The 21,607-nt window shown below is 43.5% G+C and overlaps 1 protein-coding gene across 3 annotated transcripts in view; it reads left to right on the forward strand.

The window, feature by feature from the left end:
* The window catches only part of LOC106829732 (uncharacterized), a 165,397-nt gene that overhangs the window by 117,613 nt on the left and 26,177 nt on the right, over positions 1-21,607 (forward strand). For all 3 annotated transcript variants that reach the window (XM_070496708.1, XM_044757278.2, XM_070496709.1), the window contains 6 exons: positions 3,348-3,501; positions 5,270-5,365; positions 8,472-8,627; positions 12,793-13,022; positions 13,948-14,086; positions 15,285-15,405. In XM_070496708.1, the coding sequence (XP_070352809.1) occupies positions 3,348-3,501; positions 5,270-5,365; positions 8,472-8,627; positions 12,793-13,022; positions 13,948-14,086; positions 15,285-15,405 (896 nt within the window). The remainder of the gene's footprint in view (positions 1-3,347; positions 3,502-5,269; positions 5,366-8,471; positions 8,628-12,792; positions 13,023-13,947; positions 14,087-15,284; positions 15,406-21,607) is intronic.

The following is a 21,607-nucleotide window of genomic DNA, read 5'->3' on the forward strand; positions in this document are numbered from 1 at the left end:
AAGGACAGTTATGTAGACTGAGGAATTAGGAAAGCAAGGAAAGGATAACCAATGATTTCATCACTGGGGTGCCTGTGATCTGACTTTGGTCTTTCTAGAGAGCATATCATATTCTATGATTCTGTGGCTTAGAGTAGCAGCCATATACACATCTGAACTATATTGCTATTATTTAATAGGCTGCAAGCAATAGACCTTGTATGTACACAAAGCTGTGTTTGGGCTCTAAAACTCTGTCAAGAATTGTGGTCATTTGTGGCACTTGGTAGTTACAAAGTTCCGCACAAGCTTGCCAGGATAAGAGAGCCTGTCGGAGTCCTGTGTTCTTTTAGGTGATGGTCAGACAGGTGCAGCCACTAAAGGAGACACAGGAGAGACTCAGGAAAACAAAGTCTATTATACTCACAAGTCCTAGAACCAGGAGGCATGCCACGCCACACAGGGCCATACTGGAAAGCATCCGTGTCTGTGTCGGTTAGGAACAAGGAGAGTGCTTCGGCCATGGCCTGGAAAGGTGAGGCGGGGCAGGCTGAACAGTTTAAGATGGGCTGGTTTGAATAACTCCAGTGGGTTTGGAGCTGTAGGGATGGCGTTTAGTTACCCCTTAACTAGCCCTGGGATGACTGTAGCAGAGGAATATTGCTTCCTGGGGAGCAAGAGTCCGAGACAGGAAGTAGGGGTCTGGATTGGTTAGTTTTCATGTGAAAGGCACACTCCCTGCCCAGTCCTTTGAGGTCTCTAAGAATTGGCTAGCCCAGGGAGGGGCAGTCTCTCCCCAGCCAGGAAGCTTTTCTGCGATGTCAAAACCTAATAATAAATATAAAATAAATTTTAAAATATAAACAATGTAGTCAAGGATTGAACAAGTAAAATGTGAACAAAGCTGGCCCCAGAGGTTGAGAGAGAAATAATTCCGTGGAGTGTTGGGAGAGAAGAGCAGGAATGACGTGAAAGGAGCCAACCAAGGAGAGAGTGTGCGCAATACTGGGCTTCTGTGCTCTTGATTTGGGCTGAAAAGAAATCTTTCCATTAGAAGACTCTGCTTTTTGGTACCATTGTTTTAAGTGGATGCGTACAACCGATAAGAGCCATAAGAGAGGCGTGTATGGAGAAAAGACCTTGGGAGTTTAGAGGAAGGTCAGAAGCAGCCAGATAATGAGCTCCGCCTTACCAGGCCCTCCTGGGCTGGAAGATCAGAGCCACATGGGTCCCATCTTTGTGTCTTGGACGGTTCCTGGCACAGAGCCTTGTACATACTAGGTGGTTGATATATCACTGTCACATGGGTGTTGAGTGAATCATGAGTCCCTTGGCAGGGCTCATTGAGAATCATGAGAAAACATATGAAAGATATGAGAAATGGGAGAAGATGTTTATATACCCCTTGAGCAACTCCAAGCTCCATCCTTGAGCTATTAGGATAAATCAACTATTTTATCCAGGATCTCAGTGTATAACAGTACTCAATATCTTTTGTTAATTCTCATTAAAATGTGAAAAGACTGAAATGAATTTTGCCCCAGTACAATGGTTTGATGTGCAAATAGAGAGCTCCTTTCATCTGTCTTTGAACTTAAATTCATAAGCCCCTGCTTCTGCTGATGGCAAAAAGGTTAAACTTTCCAATTCCATGTCGTTCAGCCACATTTAGAGTTTAAAAGAGGTCAGATTGACATTTAAAATCAGTTAATTCAAGAGTATCCCCTTTTCACTTTGTCTTAATTGCCTCCTATTCACCCTGTTGGTGAGGGTGGGATTCTGCTGTAAGGTTATGGGATGGCCAAACATGTGACACTGAACACTGGACACACGAGATCCACAGCAGTTTATTAGTAACATATGATCACAGCTCAGCAGAGGACGACACTACACGCCATGCAGGGCACAGAGTAAGTGCACTTGGGAACAGAGTGAAAAATCAGGGGCTGTGGGAGGCAGGCTTTGTAGTATCAAGAGGGTGTGGTACCTTCTGGATAACAGGAGGATGTGATTGGTTCGTTAGAATAATTTTGCAATCTGGCAGGGAACCGAAACTGCTGCTCAGGGATAAGCAGGGACTGCCCTTGTCCCTTTTATAAGGAAGATTGTTTGACTAGAGGACCTTACCTGTGGGAGCAGAGTGCGGAGGAGAACTTGTGGTTAGGCCTTTAGAGGCCCTCTCAATTTTACCGGATGTCAAAGAAGCACATAGTATTGGACCTTAATTTTGGGCCTTAGACCACACCCTTCCCCTCCTTCGTAAGTCCCTAGGGGTGCTTATAAATCATCCCGGCAGTTGAGGGGGAGCAGCCATCTCCCGCATCTCTTGTTGTGAATTAGCTGGTTGAACCCCAGATCTCTTCTGATTGGCGTGCTGCTCAGCACCCCACCTGGACACCCTCTTATGGGAGCTCAGGCACTCCCCAGGCCTTTCCCCAACACTTTGATTGTCTGCTAGTCTCTGGGAGTCTGCTTCATTTCCATCAGTGCTAAAATCTCCCTCAGCCATTGCTGATTTCCTTTTTGATGACTTGGGTGAAGCCCATGGAGGATCCAGGCAAAAGGTCCCTTCTGTTCTGGGATACCCTCTCCCAGCTTATCCTGTGTCAGCATCTTTTCTTAGGCATCCACTAGATCTAAGCTCTAGAAACAGTCTTTCCTTGTTGGCAAAACTCTTATTTCCTTCAGGGCAAGAAAATCATTGTAATTTATCATGCATACTTCCTTCTCTACAACTTATGGTATAAATTTCATGCTCTAGTCTTCAGGATTTTTGGTTCTTGATATGCAAAGCCAAGTTTCGTTCAAAACAAAACAAAAAGCTTTCTTTCCCAGGCTCTTATTACTTAATTTAAAATTTGGTTATACATATCAAGAGTTGCTGTCTCAGCTATTGGTCTTAAAAAAATCAGTTCAACAAACAATCAATACCTTTGTTCTAGAGCTACAGCTGAACTGCCCATTACAGTAGCCACATGTGGCTATTTAATTTAAAAGTTTAAATTAATATTGATTTGAATGAAATACAATTTAAAATTCAATTCCTCAGTCACAGTAGCCACATTTCAAGTGCTCAACAGCCACATGTGGTTAGTGGCTACCATATTGGACAAATATAGAACACTTCAACACTGCAGAAAGTTCTACTGGACAGTGCTAGTCTAGGGGTATCTCTACCCTTTCCTGGAGGGCTGTGAATTGTGAGAGTGAAGGGCAGGGTGTAAAGAAATGGGAGAGAGGGATGATCTCACTGAGGAAGAAACCTAATGTCTCAAAACATTATCTTGCTACAGTCACTTTAAAGAAAGTTTTGAGCTTTAGAAGCTTAAGTAGCTACTTTAATTGAGATTCCCTCCATGTTTCGGTAGAAGAACATTTCTGGCAGCTGGAAATGCTCCTGCTTACCAGTCTGTCTCAGATGGCATGTACCACGGATTGCCACCACTGAGCAACTCTCTCGTGAAGAGCATTTTTGCTTCGCAGCTCAGCCTGCCCCAGCCACTGGATCCACGGAGCCCCCAGGTGCGTTGAGAGGTATTTTTATACCTATAAAATGTGTGAGGTGCGTAAGGGATTATGTCACTTTGTTTCCATTTGGTTGAAATTTTGTGGGGGCTCTCTGTGCTCTGATGCCCTTCAGTCTTGGTTGGCTCCCCTTCACTCACACGGTAGAGCAGTCTGGGCCCCCACGGCTGGCGGTTATTCCCAGTCAGGGTCTTTGCCTCCAAACTGCTCAGCAGTCTAATTGGAGCAACAGCTTATCTATTCACAGCTGGTAGCAAAACCCACACTTGCTCTTTTCCATTTAACAAATAATTATGACAGCAATTACAATATATAAATTATGGCAGCAGCTGAGTTTTGAACAGCCTTGGTTACAACATGTGTTATCAAACGTAATCCTGGCAGATATTATTGCTCCTAGGCACCAACAAAATTACTCATCTTCTACAACTAAAGAGTTTAAGATTCAGGAAGGCTGGAGATCAGACTGCTGGGCCATCATGGCAGCACTAGGTCACAAACTGTATTAGTTATCCATGACTGCATAACAAATTACCCCAAGATTTAGCAGATTAGAACAATAAACATTCATTATCTCATATAGCTTCTAAGGTTCAGGAATCTCGGGGCAGCTTAGCTGCATGGTTCTGGTTCAGGATCTCTTGCAAGGCTGCGATCAAGGTGTTGGCTGTAGTCATCCCAAGGCTCTACTGGAGGAGGATCTGCTCCCAAGCCCACTCTCAAGGCTGTTGGTAGGCATCGGAAGATCCACTTTCAAGCCTATTCAGGTGGGCTTCTCCACAGGGCTTCCTCACAACATGGCAGATGGCTTCCCCAAAGCAAGTAATTCAAGAGAGATCAAGAAAGTGTACTCAAGATGGAAGTCATAGTCTTTTTACTACCTAATTTCAGAAGTGACATCCCATCACATTTGCCATATTCTCTTTATTAGAAGAGAATCACTAAGTTCAGCCCACACTCAAGAGGAGAGGGAGTAAGCTCTACTTCTTAACGGGAAGAGTATCAAAGAATTTGTGGACATATCTTTAAAATCACCTCATAAGCCCTGGTTTTTTATTCCAAAACCTCCAACTTAATGTTTTTATGTTACAAAGCTAAGCCAAGTAATGCCAACTTCAACCCCATGTAAGTCCCACACTTCTACCTTCTCTAACTACAAGACAATGACTCCTCACCCTCATTTAGACCCAGAAGACAGGGTTGGACCATGACCATTGGGCCCATTCCTGCTGCCTTTGGGTGTTGCCTGGAATTAAGCAGATGCAGGTGTCCTGGCTCCCTGCTACCTGATTCAGCTCCAACTCTAGGAGTTGTCTGAAGCCAGTAGCATGTCTGGAAGTATAGAATGGGGTCAGGTAGACAGGCCCACTATATCTAGGACTGCATATGGTACCACAAGGAGTAGGGGATGCCTTGGCTGTTGGATAGTGATGTGGAGAAGATAGAGGCCCATGTGTAACATTGTGACATTGGTTTTGAGTTGTTACCTAAATTTAGAGCACTATGGTGATGAAGGACAAATTTTTAAGATTCCTAATATTGAGAACATTTGAGTTTTGTGTTTAGCTACTTTCTGAAAAATCAGCTTAAAAAAATAAGATTATTACTCTCTCCTCTTGATGGCTAGTCCCTGATAATGTAGAACTATTTCTATATACTAAATGAATCATTCTACCGTGTTTGGGGGTACATCTGTACATATACAGATGTCTATTACTTAAGGATATGGTACAACATTATCATGTTTATTATTTTGTTCTTTTAGGCATTTATGCTCTTCCCTTGGAGAGCATTTCTGGAAGATGGAGGACTGTTTCCAGTTATGAGTTGCAGCCCAGATACCCTAGAATACAGTATGCAGGTAGGATAAGTCTTTCTTACTTGGTCATGGAGAGAACTGAATGAAGGCTGCAAAGCAGGTGTCACTGGGTCCATAGGTCAGATCCTCCATACTCTAGCCAGTGGTGAATAATTTATGAGATAAGCAGGGTGTTTGGTTATGAAGCTGTAAACCCAATGCCGCAAGATGAGTCATGTTTTCGTATGACAGAAGAGAATCATGGTCTCAACCGGTATTGGCCTTGGTTGTAGACTCAGCTGAACTTCCCATGGCCAGTAATAATCTGGGAAAGCAGCCATCCATCTAGCCACTCTCAGAGAAACTCCCAGGCTGGCAGCTCAGAGGCATGTGACTCTTGACCCATCTACAAAGCAGTGGTAGGAACAGAACTCTTTTTTTTTTTAAATTGAGTTAATGATAGGTTACAATCTTGTGAAATTTCAGTTGTACATTAATGTTTGTCAGTCATGTTGTAGGTGCACCACTTCACCCTTTGTGCCCATCCCCCCACCCCACCTTTCCCCTGGTATCCACTAAACTGTTCTTAGTCCATAATTTTAAATTCCTCATATGAGTGGAGTCATACACAGATTATCCTTCTCTAGCTGGCTTATTTCACTTAACATAATTCCCTCAAGGTCCATCCATGTTATTGCAAATGGAATGATTTTGTTCTGTTTTGCAGCTGAGTAGTATTCCATTGTATATATGTACCACATTTTCTTTATCCATTCGTCTGTTGATGGGCACTTAGGTTGCTTCCACGTCTTGGCTATTGTAAATAATGCTGCAATGAACATTGGGGTGCACAGGACTTTTGGGATTGCTGACTTCAAGCTCTTTGGATAAATACCCAGTAGTGGGATGGCTGGATCATATGGTAGTTCTATTTTTAATTTTTTGAGCAATCTCCATACTGTTTTCCATAGTGGCTGCACCAGTTTGCATTCCCACCAGCAGTGTATGAGGGTTCCTTTTTCTCCACAACCTCTCTAACATTTGTTACTATTAGTTTTAGATATTTTTGTCATTCTAATGGGTGTAAGGTGATATCTTAGTGTAGTTTTGATTTGCATTTCCCTGATGATCAGCGATGATGAGCATCTTTTCATGTGCCTATTGGCCATCCGTATATCTTCTTTGGAGAAATGTCTGTTCATGTTTCCAGCCCATTTTTTGATTGGGTTGTTTGATTTTTTGTTGTTGAGTTGTGAGAGTTCTTTATATATTATGGATATTAAGCCTTTATCAGATATATTACTTGCAAATATTTTTTCCCAGTTAGTGGGTTGTGTTTTTGTTTCAATCCTGTTTTCATTTGCCTTGAAGAAGCTCTTTAGTCTGATGAAGTCCCATTTGTTTATTCTTTCTATTGTTTCCCTTCTCTGAGAAGGCATGGTGTCTGAAAAGATCCTTTTAATACTGATGTCAAAGAGTGTACTGCCTACGTTTTCTTCCAGAAGGCTTATGGTTTCAGGTCTCACCTTTAGGTCTTTGATCCATTTTGAGTTTATTTTGGTGAATGGTGAAAAAGAATGGTCAATTTTCATTTTACATGTGGCTTTCCAGTTTTCCCAGCACCATTTGTTGAAAAGACTTTCTTTTCTCCATTGTATGCCTTCAGCTCCTTTGTCAAAGATAAGCTGTCCATAGATGTGTGGTTTTATTTCTGGGCTTTCAATTCTGTTCCATTGATCTGTGCACCTGTTTTTGTGCCAGTACCATGCTGTTTTGATTACTGTAGCTTTGTAGTATGTTTTGAAGTCAGGGATTGTGATGCCTCCCGTTTTGTTCTTTTTTCTCAGGATTGCTTTAGCAATTCGGGGTCTTTTGTTGCCCCATATGAATTTTAGGATTCTTTGTTCTAATTCTGTAAAGAATGTCATTGGGATTCTGATTGGGATGGCTTTGAATCTGTAGATTGCTTTAGGTAGAACGGACATTTTAACTATGTTTATTCTTCCAATCCATGTACATGGAATGTCTTTCCATCTCCTTATGTCATCATCCAATTCTCTCAGAAAGGCCTTATAATTTTCATTATATAGGTCCTTCACTTCCTTAGTTAAATTTACCCCAAGGTATTTTATTCTTTTTGTCGTGATTGTGAATGGTATTGTTTTCTTGAGTTGTTTTTCTGTTAGTTCATTATTGGAGTATAGAAATGCTACTGATTTATGCAAATTGATTTTGTACCCTGCAACTTTGCTATAGTTGTTGATTACTTCTAAGAGTTTTCCAATGGATTCTTTGGGGTTTTCTATATATAAGATCATGTCGTCTGCAAACAGCGAGAGTTTCACTCTTCCCTCCCTATTTGGATTCCTTTTATTCCTTTTTCTTGCCTGATTGCTCTGGCCAGGACCTCCAGTACTATGTTAAATAAGAGTGGTGATAGAGGGCATCCTTGTCTCCTTCCTGTTTTCAGGGGGATGGCAGAACAGAACTCTTTAAGGAGGATTCATAAGGAGAATTTCTTTCAATTACGTGTTTTCTCCCTGATTATTAATCAAATATTGTGTTTTCATTTTAAAAGATAGAAAATATAGAAAAGTATTAAGAACAACATAAAAGTCAATCATAAATTTGCTTCAAAATAATATGGACGTGGGGAGTGACAGGGATGGGGCAGGACTGGCCATGGGTCGATGGTTCTTGGGATTGGGTGATGGGAATGATTCTGTTTGCTTTTGTATAAGCTCAAAATTCTCCACAAGCAAAAAGATTTTTTTTAAAGTAAAATAGTAAGAATGGTTTCTTAAAAACCAATTGTAGTCCCCCACTAGGAGACAATCACAGTTCATATTTTGGTTTATTTTTTTCCAGTATTTTCTCTATGCATAGATGTATTTATGTCTGTACTTTTAAAGGAAAGTTGATCACACTATATATGCACCACGTCCAGAAGCTGCTGTAAGGGCTGGGAAACTTGGACTTCCACACAGAGTCAAAGTTCAAGGAGGACTTTGAGTTGGAAATGTTACTTTGATTTTTATGAATTTTTTAATAGTTGAGAGGGTGGGCTTGTAAACACAATTGCTCCTGGTTTTCTCCCCCAAAACCACGTGTGAAGGATACATAGAAGTCTTCAAATGGATGCTTTTATTTTGTTCTTTTTTGTGTTTAGCTGTGCCTGTGTAGGCTGAGTGACCGTGACCTCAAGGTGGCTCATGAGGAGCTAGTCGGCATGCAGCTGCTAACGGAAGATGTACTTCTGAGCAACTATCATAGGATCATGGAGTGCCCCCCAGGACAGCAAGCCTCACTGGACAGAAGTACACAGGTATTCTTGGTGAACAGTCTATATAATCAGCCAGTGCTGTAATTGTCCTGAAGGACGTTCCTATTTGGGAGATGGACTAGACTGCCACATCTTCCCCACAGCCTCTCCGGTGGGTCTCAGGACTGTGCTAATGCTGCTCAGGAGCAGCGATGAAGCAGGAGTAGCCTGTGAAAGCCACTCCAAAGTATCTTCTTTCACAGTAAATCTCATGATCAGCGGTATATCCATTTCTTTTCATTTTAAATATAGAACAAAGGTTGTGGGGGGTCCATTGAAACCAAATGGAATAAATACTCCAACTGGCTGCTTTTCCTTGTGAGTCATACATTTAGGACTGGAGTTGGAAGGACCAGAGGGGTATGATAGCTGCCTCAGGTGGACATCTCCAGCTTGGCCTCCTGTCTTCATCACTCAACTGGCCTGTTCACTCCTAGGCAAGCACCCTCCTCTGGACTTGTCCCTCTGAAGCTCTAAGATGCCAAGAGCCACTAGCACACCTAGTATCATAACTTGAAGCAATTCTGCACGTATCTGGGAACCACACAGAGACTTTGGACGCAGAGTAAGCTGGCTGGTGCCTCTATTTAAAGAGCCTCCTTTCCAGAGCCAAACTTTCTGAGAGATGCCTGCGCCAGCCATCTCTATTTCCTTACCTTCCATCCACTCCCCAGAAACTGCCATCTGTCTTCTTCTCCATCTCACCACCGAGACCACTCTCCTCAAGAGCACCGTGGTCCTTGTCACTAAATCCCCTGGATACTTTTCAGTCCCCTTCGAACCTGATCCCTTGGTAGCATTTGACACAGTGTGTCCTTGAAGCCTCTCTGTCCTTGGCTTCCAAAGCGCAACTCTCTCCAAGTTTTCGTGGCACGTTGCTGGCCGTCCCTTCCTAGACTTCTCTGTAGAACCCCCTACCTCTGCCAATCCTGAAAATATTTGTTTTGGTTCTGTCCCCCTGCTACTATTACCTGGGCTGCATTTTGACTTCCATGGCTCTAGTCACTTTTGTCTTTGTGGGCTCCTTCCTGCGTAAAAAAAACCATTAAAAGTTATAGTTTACAACTGCGTTAATACAAAGAAAAATATATTAATATCATATATTCAAGCACTTTCTCCAACCTAAATGTCCTTTTTTTCTGATTTTAAAAGAAATTAAAACATTTTGTGGGCCCTAGGTACTGTGCCTTCTGTGTCTAATCAATAAGTCGGCCCTGAATACTGTTAATCCTACTATTGGCGACATTTGAGATCTGTTCAGAGTACTTTATTAATTTCTTTAATCCCCACAATAATTCCATGAGGAAGGTACTTTCATTATTTTCATTTTGCAGGTAAGAGTACTGAGGCTCAGAAAGGTTAAGTGATGTGCTCACAATCACACACCTAGTGAAGAGACAAACCCAGATTCCAACCTAACCCTCTGGCCCTGGAGCTCCCTCATACACTTCTCCACTATGTTGCTGTACTCCTCACCCTCTCCCTGGGCAAATCCACCTACTTTTATAACTTTGATGACTTTACATGCAACAACTCCAAAATCTACACGTCCAGTCCAAATCTCAGTCCCATCAGATTCATACGTTCAGTGGCCTTGTTCCATCTCAGAGACAGTGTTTCCCAAACTGAGCTCATTTTTCTGCCCTCCTTCCTACTTCCATTTTCCCTGTCAGTTAACCACCATCTGCCCAGTTGCCCCAGCCAAAAAATCTGGACACCCATCTTTGACTTCTCTCTATCATACCCCACAATCAGACACCAAGTTTTACTATTCTATTATTTTAATATTTCTCGAGTTTGTCTCTTTTTCTCCATCCTCCCTCACTAGCCCCTCCACCAGTACAAATCATCATCATCTCCTAATGCTGGGCCATGATCATAACCTCCAATTGGACTCCCTGTGTTCACTCTTGCTTCCTTCCGGTCCATTCACTGGGTTAATATTTAAAAACACAAACCTGATTATGTCACTTCCCTCCTATAACCCGTCAATGACTCCCAAATGCCCTGAGAAGAGAGTCCAAATGCCTTAACTAGACCTTCGTGACTTGACTCCTGCCCGTATTTCTACCCTCGACTTCTTTGATTTTGTCAAATGCACTGTGCTCTCTCCTCAGTACCTTTGTGCAAGCTGGTCCCTCTGGTGGAAAACTTCCTTCTCCTCCCACTCTGCTTCATCATCTGATTAACTCCTACTTCTTCAGGTTTCAACTTCCAAACCACTCTTTCAGAAGCTTTTTATGATCTTCCACCTTTGAGTTGATGCCCCTCTCTGCAAATTAGGGAACACTTGCTATAAGTAAGAGGTTGTCCCAGTAGCCATGACTTAAATTAGAAAGTATATTAATCCAGAAACCTTCCATTAGATTTTCCTTGTGTCTTACTGGCTAAAGCTGAGTCACAAGTCCACTCCAGGTCAATTAGTGGAAAAGAAAGAGTGTTTAGGTGTGCCATCTAAATTCCACAACAGAATTAGATGCTTCACTCAGAGGGAGTATTTACAAAGCTGAGTATAGACCAAGTAGTGCCAAGATCAAGAAGCATGCTGGGCCCTTTGGTCCCTCTGTTGACCATTTTTTGGCCCTGTTTTTGATGGATTGCCATCTTTCCCTGACACTTCCACCCTCTCCTCTCTCCTGTTCCTTCTCCCATCCTTTAAAACACTTAGGAAGAGAAGACTTTGCTTAATATGTCTATATTAACAAGGTATTTGCTTTAAAATTATTTATTTTAATTAGTTTTATTTTATGATTTGTTTCACTTAAGAGTATTTAAATAGTCATAGACAATAGGAAGCACTGGAATTTATAATGCCTGTGAGTTAGGACTCGGGGTTTCCTGTCGCAGCTGTGCCATGAGTTCTGTGATCTCTTAGACTTCATCTCTAAAATTCCAAAGTAGAGGTGATGGATTAGTTCAGGGCCTTTAAAACTGTGGTCCCAGAAGCCCTGGGTTCCTCAGAGGCACCATGGGGCTTTTTGAGCAGAGGGGGTCAACTGCCTGGCCTGTAGGCTGCCCCCTCCCTGTCCCTGTGCTTGGCCTTGGTCTGTTGGACACTTTGGGCCACCGTGTGAGATTTCATGTGTTGAAAGGTTTCTGAGGATAAAATAAATCTGGAAATGCATGGATTAGCTGATTGTTGAAGGGCAGGCTACAAGGTTGAGGGGTTGCCAGCTGTCTGCGGGAGCTTGCTCCCTCCTGGGTCTTGCTTGCCAACTCTTCCTCTGACCAACCCTCTTTCTGGCAGCCACACGTTTCTTTAGATATGTTAATTGCACTGATCTTGGATCCGGTTACACAAGGTGGTTGTTCTTCCTGTTCCTAGCCAGGGAAACTTGAGTGTCTAAGGTGCTGTTACCTGAGGCCCGTCTTGTCATAACATCATGATCCAGATTTGTCATCTTTGTCTGCAAAGGCAAACTCCTTTTCCTATGACAGAGGTGCTGTCGCTAGGCTGAGGGCCTGGACCCAGGTCCCTGTTCTGTCACTCTCTGGGTGGCCCCAGCACTCTCAACACTGGCTGGGGGAGAGCAGGGACATGAAAACCTTGCTCCCTCCACATCCTCCAGGGCTCACAGAAGCTCCTCAGCAAATACCTGTTTAAGGAAAGCACCACTGAATGAGTGAACAAATCTGAATGTTAAAGTAAAATTGACTATTGAATAATAAATTCAAAGTCAGAGACATGTTCTCTGCCTAACTTTTAAAGGATGAGGGGAGGAACAAGAGAGAAGACAAACTTGTTTCCCTTTCCTTGCCTATAAAATGGGTAAAATCCCCAATTTAAGGTTATATTATAGCTCTACCATGATGGGGGGTTAAATCTCGAGTGTGTTGAAGAGCACTTTCCAGAACTCAGAGGCTAAACCTGAAAGGCTCAATTTTTCAAAGGCAGATAAAATGTTAGTACTCAACTCAAGAGATTTAAAAACAAGTGGTGCACGATTTGATCAGAGAGCTGAGCTGCAGACATTTTCCTCCTTCTGTGTCCCGTCTGTTCAGGAAGAATGCTTACCCCTTCTAAGGTCTCCATGTGCCACGAGCCTGTAAGCCCTTCCTCCTGGGGAGAAGAGTCACTCCCCAAAGACTTCATTCTGCGGGGGCTGCATGTAAAAAGTTATCCTGTTGATCCATGATCAATAAACAAGAATTTCTGTAATGCTTTCAGCCAGATTCACCCAGAGTGCCAGGATTCAGAAGTCAGTTCCACAGCAGTCCAAAGGCCTCCGAGCTGCAGGGGGGCCCGTGCAGTTCAGTGAAGTCTCTTGCTTTGCTGAGATCGTTTTTGGTGCTGTGGAAGCAGTTGGAAGTGCTAAAGGAGCACTGGGGCCGACTCAAGCTGCAAGGCCAGGACATCAATTCTGTCTCTCTCCACAAACAGTTCTCAGAGCTCTATGGGTGAGTGGTGCTGAAGGGGAAATTCACGTGAACCAGCGGAAACTGGGGTTTGGCAAACTCCTGCCCCTTGTTCTGAGGGTAAGATTTGGTCCATGAATCCTGGTACGCGCAGCCCCACTGAGCCCAGAGAAAACTGGGCAATGTGTCTCTCTGACCAATGCTTTAAGGGAAAGCTGGGTTCTATTGATGGCAGGGACAGCACTGATTCCACTACGCAACACTGTATATCATCTACCCGGAGTCCTGTCCCTGGGAACTTGTGCTTTGGGAGTGTCTCCAAGGTGCTGACTCTGAGCTTTTTAGCTCCTAGGATTCCAGTGAGCACTGGGTGGGGAGATGCTGCTGCTGCGAACTCCTTGCCATTCTCTGCCTCATTAGACTCAAGTGCTGAGTCTCTGAGAGCTTGGTGCATTGCCGCCAGAGTAATAGGGTGCAGCACAGGGTTTCAGGTGTGTGGAATGGTGGGGTAGTTTTGCAGCTGCAAGCCCCGTCTGGGATGACTTAGCCGGCAGGAAGGACACATTGTCTCTGCAGTGTGTCTGTTACTAAACAAGCATTCACTAAGCAGCCACCCCCCATCCTGAACCTTACTGATCACAAGAAGGTTCACTTTGGTGGCGGAGTCTGAATTGTCTATCTTATCAATTATTATGGTCAGCTTTCCTGGTAACCACAGAAGGAGAAGACTGGTCAATATTTTGAAGAAGGAAGATTAAAATTAAATGTACCCAATGGGTAAAGGCCTCCAGATTGAATATTGACCAAAGGAGTGGCAACTGTGCTGGATTTAGATGTCACATCTGTGATGGGTTGGGAGGTTTGCACATGATGACAGGAAACACAACAGGAATGAAAATAATTGTCAGAGAATCTGAATGAGAAAAAATATGTTTGTTTGCTAATTTCTGTCTCTCTTCCTTACTAGAACTGACATTCTCTACCCCAGCATGAAAGCTATAGCTAGGCGGATGGGGAGAGAAGATGAATTTGAAGGACTCATAATAAGTAGTCAGACTATTCTTCCCCCTAAAGGAGCTTCAGAAATTGAAATAAAAACTCAGCAGGTATGCAGGAGCGGTTTTGAATTTGGCTCTGAAAATTTGCTTTATGGTATTAGCATATAAAACTACAGATATACCCAAGTGGTGTTTTTTTCTAAGAAGTTAAGTAGAAATCAAAGGTTTCTCAATCATTGAATAGGCTTGGAGGGAACTAAATATTTAAAGGCAAGTGGCGCTTTGATTAAGCAAATAACTACCCTTCATCTCAGTACTATAAATCTAGACTTTCATGTTTTGATTTTCCTCAAATTAAGATGCAGCACCACAAAAAAGACTATGCTACAAAACATAACCACTAGCATCTTAAACATAAAATCCAGCACACAAGCATCCCCCCGCAACACACACACCCATGGAAATGGAGTATTTAAAATGCCTCCTGCGATTGTTTTTCTGAGAATAAGACAACACCATTTATGCACCAGCCCATCTGGTGTGTGTTAGATGATCCATGTGGAGAAGCTGTTTCCCCACGTGTCTGTTCACCTTTGTCCTGGGATACCAGCTCCGCGGCTGTGCTGATTGTAACAGGCGACAAAGCTTCAAGCTGTCTGAGTGTCAGTGTAGAGATGCGCGTCCACTGAGCTTCAAGGAGAACTCAACCCCCCTCACTACACACACACACACACACACACACACACACACACACCAGTCCCAAGCCCATTGCTTACCCTCTGAACCCTGGTTCCTCTTTAACAGCTGGGGTTCTCCGACAGGGAGAAATGTGGGCTCCTCAAGCATCATGGATAGAGTAAGGGCTCACAGTTCCTGGAACAGTTTTCTCTAGGTCATGTATGGAATTTTAAATCTTCTCGTGAAATCCTCTTTGGTATCTAAATCAAGTTTCACACCTGAGGACTTTCTTATACTCACAGCTCGTGAAATTCCTGGCCACGTTTAGAGACTCCAAAACACACGAGGTCACCTCAGACATGGAGCACTTTGCAATTTAACAAAGCTTAGTAAAAAGAGTTGTATTTTATCAGTCAGGATGTGGGCCAGGAAGAAAAGATATCGGTCTCCAAAGAGCTGTAGCTACCCTCGCAGATGCACTTGGGGACCCAGAAAGGAACCCTGTCTGCTCCCCGCAGGGAGAGTAGCTGAAGGACAGGACATAGCCCAAGGCCTTCTGCAGGAATTTGACTTAGGATCCAGGGTCTACGCTGCATGTGGAGAGTGACTTTCAAACTGCTTACTCTAGCTTCAGAAACTTCTGGAAAATCTTGAAATTCATATGATCCTGGAGGTATTAAGAAAAGTTAACAGAGAGATATCACTGGTTGTATCAGAAAAGTCCAAGGAGCAGAGTACTCTCCCTACAGGTAAAGTACATTTATTTTATTATTTCACAAGATAATATTTATTGTTTTTTCCTAATTACAGAAGCAATCCATGTATCCATATTCATGGTAAAAAACACTACAATGCCCAGAAAATGATATAAAAATCACTTTTTTAACACCTTGGCCCAGAGAGAAGTACTGTTAACACTTTGATATATTTCCTTCCACATAGAGGGCTTTTACATAGAAAATATTTGTTAACTTCAGCTCAGCTCTGCTGATTAACTCATAACTGAAATAAAGATGAAATGGGGGGGGGAAGCTTTTCTTATTTGTAATATATATGTGTGTATATATATATATGTTACATATATATGTCAAAATCTTACAAATACATATATTTGGGGTGGAAGGGCAATCAAAATTGTTTCCTTTCATCTGAGGTCTAAAGCCAGGGTCACTTCATGGGCATGTGATCAGTGTACTCACGTAGGACTCAGGGGCACATGGGGTTGAATGCTGTGCAGATGTCGTCTTGGAACTTTTAATGTGAACGTAGAATCTGTTTTGTAAGTGGAATCCGGTGAGTCCATGAGCACGCACCAAGGGCTTGGAGCCTTGGCTCACACACGGTCCCAACTCCCGCTGCCTCCCCACCTTGCCAGAAGGGGTTCTCAGCTGCCTGCACCTCTGCTCTCTGGCACCCTGGGCACCCCGGGCACCCCCAACCGCCCCCTCACCATCCCCACCCAGCAATCACTGCCACCCTCCACCCCAGTGGGGGCCTGAGCACAGCGAGGGTCAGGGTGAGGCGTGTGTACTTGACAGCGTCTCAGGGACCCCAGGCTGGCAGCACTATGGTGTGTTGGAGGGGTGACTCAGTGGAAGCGAGCCTGTTGCTCATCCCTGGGTACCCAGAATATCCCAGAAGAGAGGTTGCAATGCCCCTGGGGGTTGCCTGTCCACAGTGGGTTAGGGCAGTGGGCCCATGGGAAGGGGAGACATGGGGCTCAACTTTGCCCCTGGCAGGGCACGGGGCCTCAGTCCGGTACCTGGTGGGCCACATGCGCTCATGCACCTGGTCACAGAGAGGTGTCCCTGGGTGCCTATGAGGGCTGTACTTGCCCTGTGAGCATTCCCATGCCCAGGGAGTGCAACATTAAAAACAAATAAGAGCAGGGGCTGGCCCAATGGCACAGTGGTTAAGTTCACACATTCTGCTTCGGCGGCCCCTGTTCCCCAGTTCGGATCCCAGGTGTGGACCTACATGCTGCTTGCCAAGCCATGCTGTGGTGGGCATCCCACATATAAAGTAGAGGAAGATGGGCATGGATGTTAGCTCAGGGCCAGTCTTCCTCAACAAAAAGAGGAGGATTTGTGGCAGATGTTAGCTCAGAGCTAATCTTCCTCAAAAAAAAATAAATAAATAAAAATAAAAAAACAACAAACAATGAAAACACTATGACAGGTGAAGAGAGAGATTGCAGAAGAAAGGAAAACACTTTAAATTTTAGCACCTGTAACGGCACTTTTTCCTGCTTTTTGAACAGAGGCCCTGCATATTTATTTTGCACGGGGCGCCATAGATTATGTAGCTGGTCCTGTCTGAAATACAATGTCTACTCCTAACTCCTACTAAATCCACACCTTTGAGCTACAGAGGAGTTGTCTGACTAGCAAAATAAATTAGGATTTCCTTTTGAGACAAAGTCCACAGGCATCGTAGTGTTAATTTATAACCTCTGTCCTCGCCTAGGACATTGTCATTTTATCAGGGCTTCGAGTAACTGAATTCTGTAAACAGGGCTTTGGGAAAAGGCTGTGCAGTGAGAGGGCCAGCCAGTCCCCAGCTGGGCACCTCTGAATGTCACCAGAGAGCCGAATGTGGTTGAGCTCCAGTTACAGCACATTTAACAAGACACAAAGCGCCTGTTGTTTGTGCTGTGTTTGCTGCATTGAGGCAGCTCCCTTCCGAGTCCTTGGAGTAAATCCACAAGCAGGCAGCAGGTGCAACCATCTGCACGTTGTTTTGGGGCTGTGGTTCTTATGAGACACCCGGGTTGGGGCCAGCGGAGGAAGCATCTTTGCTTCGCAGTTGTGCTGTGTGCTGTCTTGCGCAGGGTGACTGTCAGCTGTGCTTGGAAAGGGCCTTCAGTAAGGGGCCGGTGGGAGTCAGGCAGAGGGGAGGGGTAGAGTTATTTTTAATGGTGGTAAGGCTGATATTACCAAACCTTACTTTGGCTGGAGTATACTGGCCAATTCTAAACTCTTGTTCAGATTCTGTACTCATAAGACTTTTAAAATAAATGCCAATAGGGAGGATGTTTTGTTGTTGTTGGGTTTTGGCTCGAGTCTGTTCCACATGACTCAGTGTGGAGGCCGGGTCTCCTCCTGTACTGAGTTCCCCCGTGGCACATGATGGAGTCCCCACTGTGTGCAGGAGTGCTTTTACGTACGATTCTTCAATTTAGTCTTCCTGAGACCTCTGTGGGCTGGGTACCGTTGAAGAAGGCAATCAAACCTTGAAATCCTCGCCCACCTACCACTCATCTCAGCAGCAAGAAGCAGCCATAGCGGATGGGGCTTCCAACAGGGGCTGCTTCTTCATGCAGAGACCACCCTTGGTGGCCAAGGTTAACTTGGGGCTGGGGGTCTTTCCAGAGGGAGTTGGGAATAGAGAGTACTGAGAACCAGGGGACACCATAGGCTTTTGTCCTTCCCTCGGGATCTCCTCTCTCCCTTTTGGCTGACTCTGGTTTCTACATTTATACCTGCCAGAGGGGAACCCTCAGTCCTTCTCCCCTCTATCTCCTTCCCTCCTCTCCACCTCCTCTTGGGGCTTAATCTTATTATACAGCTTCGGAATGAGTCTGCACTTTGTCAGTGAGCATCCAAAAACGTGGCAGCCACAGCTGGTCCAGTGCTGCTTCTTGGAAGCTGAACTAGTGCAGCCCTGAGAACTTTCAAAAGCGGCTCCAGACATCGTCGTTCAGCCTCGGCACCTGCCTGAGCAAACAGACGGGCTCCACTGACTCAGAAAGGCTCTGTCATTCCCCATCTTTGACATTTTGACATTGAAGCAATTTTTAATTGATTTTCTAAATTTTTCTGAGCAGTTATAAGGTCAGCAGTCTCTAAAGTGGAGTGCATGCATTCCAGGGGTGTGGAAAGAACCTATTCGAACTTCTAAATAGATTAAGTCCATTTTTAAGAAGTCACATGTCACTCTCCACACTGAGGTGCCCTGAAGTGACCATGGGGAGAGAATCCACAAGCGAACAATAGGAAATGGTAGAGGTGACACTTCTAATGTGTGACGATAAACATATGCTTATCTTCAGCCGCATTACGAGGTTAAAAAAGATAACCAAATCACATCTGATGAGAAGTCAGACAAAAAATTTGAAGAGGTCGAGGAGACTATTGGAAATGTGGATTAAGATCCATTCTTACCGCTGATTAGCCTCACCCTAAGTACATCATGCTTTGCAACATTAGCCGGTGGTAGTATTGTAGGTAGTTACAAATACATAGACATACCTGCCTTAAAGGTGAGTGAACCAAAATGTTTCGCTTGAGGGAAGCACAGTCAAAACATTGACGAGAGCCCGGTGTAGGCCAGCATCTCCCCAGCAGGGTGCCTGGAACACGAGTTCCTCAACGTGTTAATGCAGTAGGTCTCCCAACCACCCTTCACTACCAGACTCACAGATTACCTGAAGCTTTCCATTCTCTTGGTAACACAGGCCGGCACAATACTCACTAATCACAGTCTTTGGGTTGTGAATGTTTACCTAGTATCGTTGATCATTGTTTTCTCCAAACCTGTTTATCCCGGTTTTACTTGTCATTGTGTTTGAGTAACTTAATTAAGTGTTATGTAAACCAATGAAATAGGAGTACAAAAAGAAAGAGATCTGTTCTATAAAAACTAAGTTGAGGGGCTGGCCTGGTGGCACAGCAGTTAAGTTCACATGTTCCACTTTGGCGGTCCAGGGTTCACCGGTTCAGATCCCGGGTGCGGACATGGGACTGCTTGGCACGCCATGCTGTGGTAGGTGTCCCACGTATAAAGTAGAGGAAGATGGGCATGGATGTTAGTTCAGGGCCACTCTTTCCCAGCAAAAAGAGGAGGATTGGCAGCAGATGTTGGCTCAGGGCTAATCTTCCTCAAAAACAAACAAACAAACAAACAAAAACCCACTAAGTTGAAATAGATAAACTGTGGGACATCCAGACAATGGAATGTTATTCAGTGCTACGTATTGTATGATTTCAACTATATGATATTTGAGAAAAGTCAAAACTATGGAAATAGTAAAAAGGTCAATATGGACAACTAATTTTTGATAAGGGAGCCAAGAACATACAATGGAGAAAGGAAAGTTTCTTCAATAAATGGTGCTGGGAAAACTGGACAGCTACATGCAAAAGAATAAAAGTAGACCATTATCTTACACCATACACGAAAATCAACTCAAAATGGATTAAAGACTTGAATGTAAGATCTGAAACCATTAAACTTCTAGAAGAAAACATAGTCAATATGCTCTTCAACATCAGTCTTAGCAGCATTTTTTCAAATACCATGTCTGACGGGGCAAGGGAAACAATAGAAAAAATAAACAAATGGGACTACATCAAACTAAAAAGTTTCTGCACAGCAAAGGAAACCATCAACAAAATGAGAAGACAACCCAATAATTGGGAGAAGATATTTGCAAACCATATAACAGATAAGGGGTTAATATCCAAAATATACAGAGAACTCATACAGCTCAAGAACAAAAAACTAACAACCCAATTAAAAAAATGGGCAAAAGATCTGAACAGAGATTTCTCCAAAGATATACAGATGGTCAACAGGCATATGAAAAGATGTTCAACATCATTAACTATCAGGGAAATGCAAATCAAAACTACAATGAGATATCACCTCACTCCCATCAGAACGGCTATAATTAACAAGACAGGAAACAATAAGTGTTGGAGAAGATGTGGAGAGAAGGGAACCCTCGTACACAGCTGGTGGGAGTGCAAACTGGTGCAGCCACTATGGAAAACATTATGGAGTTTCCTCAGAAAATTAACAATAGATCTACCATATGATACAGCTATTCCACTGCTGGGTACTTATCCAAAGAACATGAAAACACAAATGCATAAAGGCACACGCACCCCTATGTTCATCGTAGCACTATTCACAATAACCAAGATTTGGAAGCAACCTAGGTGCCAATCAAGGGACAAATGGATAAAGAAGATGTGGTATATATACACAATGGAATACTACTCAGCCATAAGAGATGATGAAATCTGGCCATTTGCGACAACATGAATGCACCTTGAGGGAGTTATGCTAAGTGAATTAAGTCAGAGGGCGAAAGTCAAATACCATATGATCTCATTCATAAGTAGAAGATAACAACGACAAACAAACTTACAGCAACAGAGTTTGGATGGGTGGTTACCAGCGGGGAAGAGGGGAGGGAGGTGGGGGAAACGGGTGATTAGGCACACGTGTGTGGTGATGGACTGTAATTAGTCTTTGGGTGGTGAACATGATGTAATCTACACAGAATTCAAAATATATTACACTGTACACCTGAAAGTTATATAATGTTATAAACCAATGTTACTGCAATAAAAAAAAATAAAATAAAATGATTTAAAAAAATTTCCCCCATTTTCCAAACAAAAAAAGAAACCTCAGTGGTTGCTAGGGGTTTAGAGAGGAGAGAAGGATGAATAGGCAGAGCACAGAGGACATTTGGGGCAGTGAAGCTAGTCTCTATGAGATGCTGTGTGACACATGACATTATATATTTGTCAAACCCGTAGTTTCAGCAAGAGTGAACTATAATGTAAACTACGGACTTCGGATTATATGACGTGTCAGCGTAGGTTCGTCAGTTGTAACAGGTGCTCTACACTGGGGTGGGATGTTGATAGTAGGGGAGGCTGTGTGTTGGGGGTGGGGAGGCAGAGGATATATAGGAACTCTCTGTACCGTCTGCTCAATTTTTCTGTGAACCTAAAACTGCTCTAAAAAAGAGAACAAAAAATGCTGCATTTGGATTGTTTCATGTCTTTTAAGTGTTCTCTCTAAGAAAAAAAACCCAATGAAACCAAAAGCACACACATACTAGAAATTGTAGACCATGCTCTAGGTATTATGGTTTGTAGAAGAAAAATTGTACAGAACTCCATTAAGTGGGTACATACAAAGAAAAGGCCCAGG

Source organism: Equus asinus, chromosome 24, assembly GCF_041296235.1.
Source record: "Equus asinus isolate D_3611 breed Donkey chromosome 24, EquAss-T2T_v2, whole genome shotgun sequence".
Classification (NCBI taxonomy): domain Eukaryota; kingdom Metazoa; phylum Chordata; class Mammalia; order Perissodactyla; family Equidae; genus Equus; species Equus asinus.